The sequence below is a fragment of the Trichechus manatus genome, unplaced genomic scaffold (genome assembly GCF_000243295.1).
Source record: "Trichechus manatus latirostris isolate Lorelei unplaced genomic scaffold, TriManLat1.0 scaffold00145, whole genome shotgun sequence".
Classification (NCBI taxonomy): Eukaryota; Metazoa; Chordata; class Mammalia; order Sirenia; family Trichechidae; genus Trichechus; species Trichechus manatus.
In genome coordinates, this window is record NW_004444081.1 from 2,294,564 (window position 1) to 2,298,124 (window position 3,561).

Consider the following 3,561-nt stretch of genomic DNA (forward strand, 5'->3'; position numbering starts at 1 on the left):
TGATGCCTTTAAATTATGATGATGGCGAAAAATATTGAATATACCATGGACTGCTAGGTGAACAAACAAATCTGTCTTGGAAGAAGTACAGCTGAATTCTCCCTGGAAGCAAGGGTAGCGAGACTTCATCTCATGTACTTTGGGCATGTTATCAGGAGGGAGCAGTCCCTGGAGAAGGACATCATGCTTGGTAGAGACTCAGTGAAAAAGAGGAAGACCTTCTACAAGAGGGACTGACACAGTGGCTAGAACAATGGGCTCAAATATAGCCAACGATTGTGAGGATGGCACAGGCTCAAGCAGTGTTTCGTTCTGTTGTACATAGGGTTGCTATGAGTCGTAACCAACTGGACAGCACCTAACAACAACATATTAAATTATAATCTACGTAATTTGTTCACAATTACATAGTATTTAAACTAAGTAGTAGCTAAAACCACAGGTTTAAGAAAAATTTAATGGAAGAGAGTCTTAAAATTGAGAATGTTATATTCAATGACTGTCTTTTTTTACTCCCATTAGAAACCAAAAACCTGTTGCCGCGGAGTTGATTCCGACTCATAGCAACCCTATAGGACAGAGTAGAACTGCCCCACAGGGTTTCTGAGGACCAGGTGGTGGATTCGAACTACCAACCTTTTGCTTAGCTGCTGAGCTCTTAACTACTGCACCACCAGGGCTCCTCCACTGGAAAAGGACTGCTATTTTATTTTACTTCAGTGGTAAAACAATTTCTGTAACTTTGCCGAATATTTTTTTTTCTTGTATCATGGTTTGAGAATTGTTTTGCCTAAGAAAAGTGAATACTAAAAGGAGATCAAAATTGCATTGACAATCATGAGTTAGAAAATGTATATGAGCTAATTTTTTTCTTTATTCAATCTATAAAAATTTTTCTGTTCCCTTTTTTTTTTTTTCCCTTAATTCTTAACACATCCATATAGGTTTATATGAAAACTGCCTGATCAGTTTATTTAAACAGCTCTAAGAGGTATTAGCTTATTTTTCAGTCCTATAGATTACTTACTAAATCTATTTGCATATCTTTTAAATGATGGTCAGGTTTAAATACAGGGTTTACAGTTATCTACATGGTAAAACATGGGAAGCTCTAATGTAAAATGTTTTCCTTGATAATTATAAATATGGTTGTTTTTAATGTCTTAGAATCCTAACCATTACCATGTCTCTGCTTTGTTCTTTCTAAGTAGCAGACTTTTTTGATGCACCGGTGCAGCTTGCAGAATTAGTAAGAGCAGGTCTGTGTGTGTAAACGATAGTTTAAGCTTTAAACTGTAATGTATATGAATGAAACTGTTGGAATTCATATAACTTGTTTTTAGGTTGTTGCGTGGAATAATTCTTATTCTATTTCACCTTCCTACTAGGAAATATTTCTAAACTTAAAAACTGCTTTGGAGAAATACCATGAAGGCATTGAAAAGACAGCCGAGGACTATAATGCTAAAACAGAAGAAAAAACAGCTGAACTGAAGAGGAAGATGTTCAGATTTTCAACATGATTAACAAAACTGCATCTCTTTTGTAAATGGCTTGCCATCTTTAATTTCATTTTCTGTTCAGAAAGGGAATAGTTAAATTTAAGCTAATGGTAATGGAAGTATCAGGATTGCCAAATAAAGTTGGCTCAATCTGTTTTTATATACTCTTATAGGTAGTTATACTGCATTTTGTGTAGATTTTTATTAACTTACAATTAAAATAATTTGCAATTAAAACTCAGGTCTCTACTCTGCCCTTTATTATAAGCAGTGATTGGAGTAAAACAAAAATAGATGTATTTGAAATATATAACTTTTCTGTTACTGTTTTGGCTTTTGTTGGCTTTGTTTGCTGACATACAGAGATGGAGCATTTACTGAGCCCTAACTATATGATAAGCACTGCGTTTGGGAGTTCATTTGATGTTCACTCAAGCAACTCTAAGTAGATATTTTTATTACTGCCTCGTAGATGAAGTAACCCTGAAACATTAAGTAAATACCTGAGATAAGACCTCATACGTGCTCTTTATGAGACCAAACTCTGTACTGTTTCTATTATACCACACTTTCTGATGTAATTACTTGAAAGAGAAAATTTGCTTGTAGTAGTCTACTTCTTCACTTTGGCATTGTTACGTGGGAAATTATTGGAAACATGTAAAATGCTTAGAATACCACCTGGCATGTGGTACAGACTCAGTATGTATTATCTGTTAATATTTAGTCACGGGAGTTACAAGTACTTTTCTCTGTCAGAGATAAAATCTTACTGTAGGTGGAGACAGGCTGTCATTGAGTGGAAGAGGAAGGAGTGGCAAAAACCAGGTGCCCGGAGAGAAACAAGTCAGGGTACAAAACTGAGCTATTGCCCTGTCCCTTCCTTGTTTCTTTCCAAATAGTCACACGTTTTAATCAGTAGAAGGGTCTGCTTTTGAGGCTAGGTAACAGGTATAAGCATGACCAAGTCTCTCATATTTTAAAAATTTTATCCCCTTGGACCTTATGTCCTGTATTGCTACTGCTCTTTTTCCGCAATCAAATTTCTAGAACACCTAGTGTATCCTTGTGAGTCTACTTCATTGCCTGCCCTTCATGGCGTTGTTACTTCTATCCATACTAATCCTCTGAACTTCTAAGGTCACCAGAAAAAGTCATAGCTAACAAAATTCCGTGGACACTTCTTGGTCTTTAGCATCCTTCAGTTCTACCTGTCAGACACTTTTTTTGTAGTTTTAGTAACACCACTCCCTTGGTTCTCTTCATTCTCTATCTGTTCCTTTGTTTTTTTTTTTTTTCCTTCCTATTGAAACATGATTGTTTTTAAAGTTTCATAGTCTGAATAGGTTTTTCCTGTTAATTCATGAAACAACACAAGCATATATTTATCAATTTCATACACGTGCATTCTAACCAACAGCATTCTGACCCTCTGAGTATTACCAGGGGAAAAAAATTCTAATATAGATTTCAATCGTAAGAATCCTTAGCAACTTTCAATATCACCATTTAGTGTCCAAACATTAAAAGCATTTAAGGAAATTTAATACATAGCAAAGTGACGTCTTCAGAATAATTTTGTCGTTCAAGTTCCTAGGTTTATTGTTACAGAAAAAGTGAAACTTGAGTTAATGTTCTGAGAAATCAAGGAAACAGAGCATCATTTTTGCTGTGCAGCACTACTTTAGATTCCTGGCACATCTCTGTCATGATGTTCTTTCAGTTGAAAAGCTTAAAACCAAACTATTTAAAAAATATAGCATTATTTGGTCAAAATACAAAATATATAATGGCATTTATATGTTAAAAATACAAATATTTAAATGTTTTATAAGCTAATCTTTCTAATGTGTTCAACATAAACAGTTTCTTCACAATCACCACATTTTAATAGATATTTGATTATTGGTATACTTTCTGTTTTATAAATAATTCACAGGTTTTCTGGTGTTTTTTTTTTTTGCAAGTATAGTTTACAGCAGTTATTTACAATCTAAGGTAACAAGATAATAAATACTTTCTGATTTAAACTTTACACTATTTCATGCTCCTGAAGCTT

The 3,561-nt window shown here is 34.3% G+C and overlaps 1 protein-coding gene across 1 annotated transcript in view; it reads left to right on the plus strand.

Annotated features, from left to right (window-relative positions):
* The window catches only part of NUF2 (NUF2 component of NDC80 kinetochore complex), a 37,148-nt gene extending 34,848 nt beyond the window's left edge, over positions 1–2,300 (plus strand). The window contains exon 14 of the mRNA XM_004385758.2: positions 1,389–2,300. Within this exon, the coding sequence (XP_004385815.2) occupies positions 1,389–1,523 (135 nt within the window). The 3' untranslated portion in view covers positions 1,524–2,300. The remainder of the gene's footprint in view (positions 1–1,388) is intronic.
* The last annotated feature ends 1,261 nt before the right edge of the window (positions 2,301–3,561 follow it).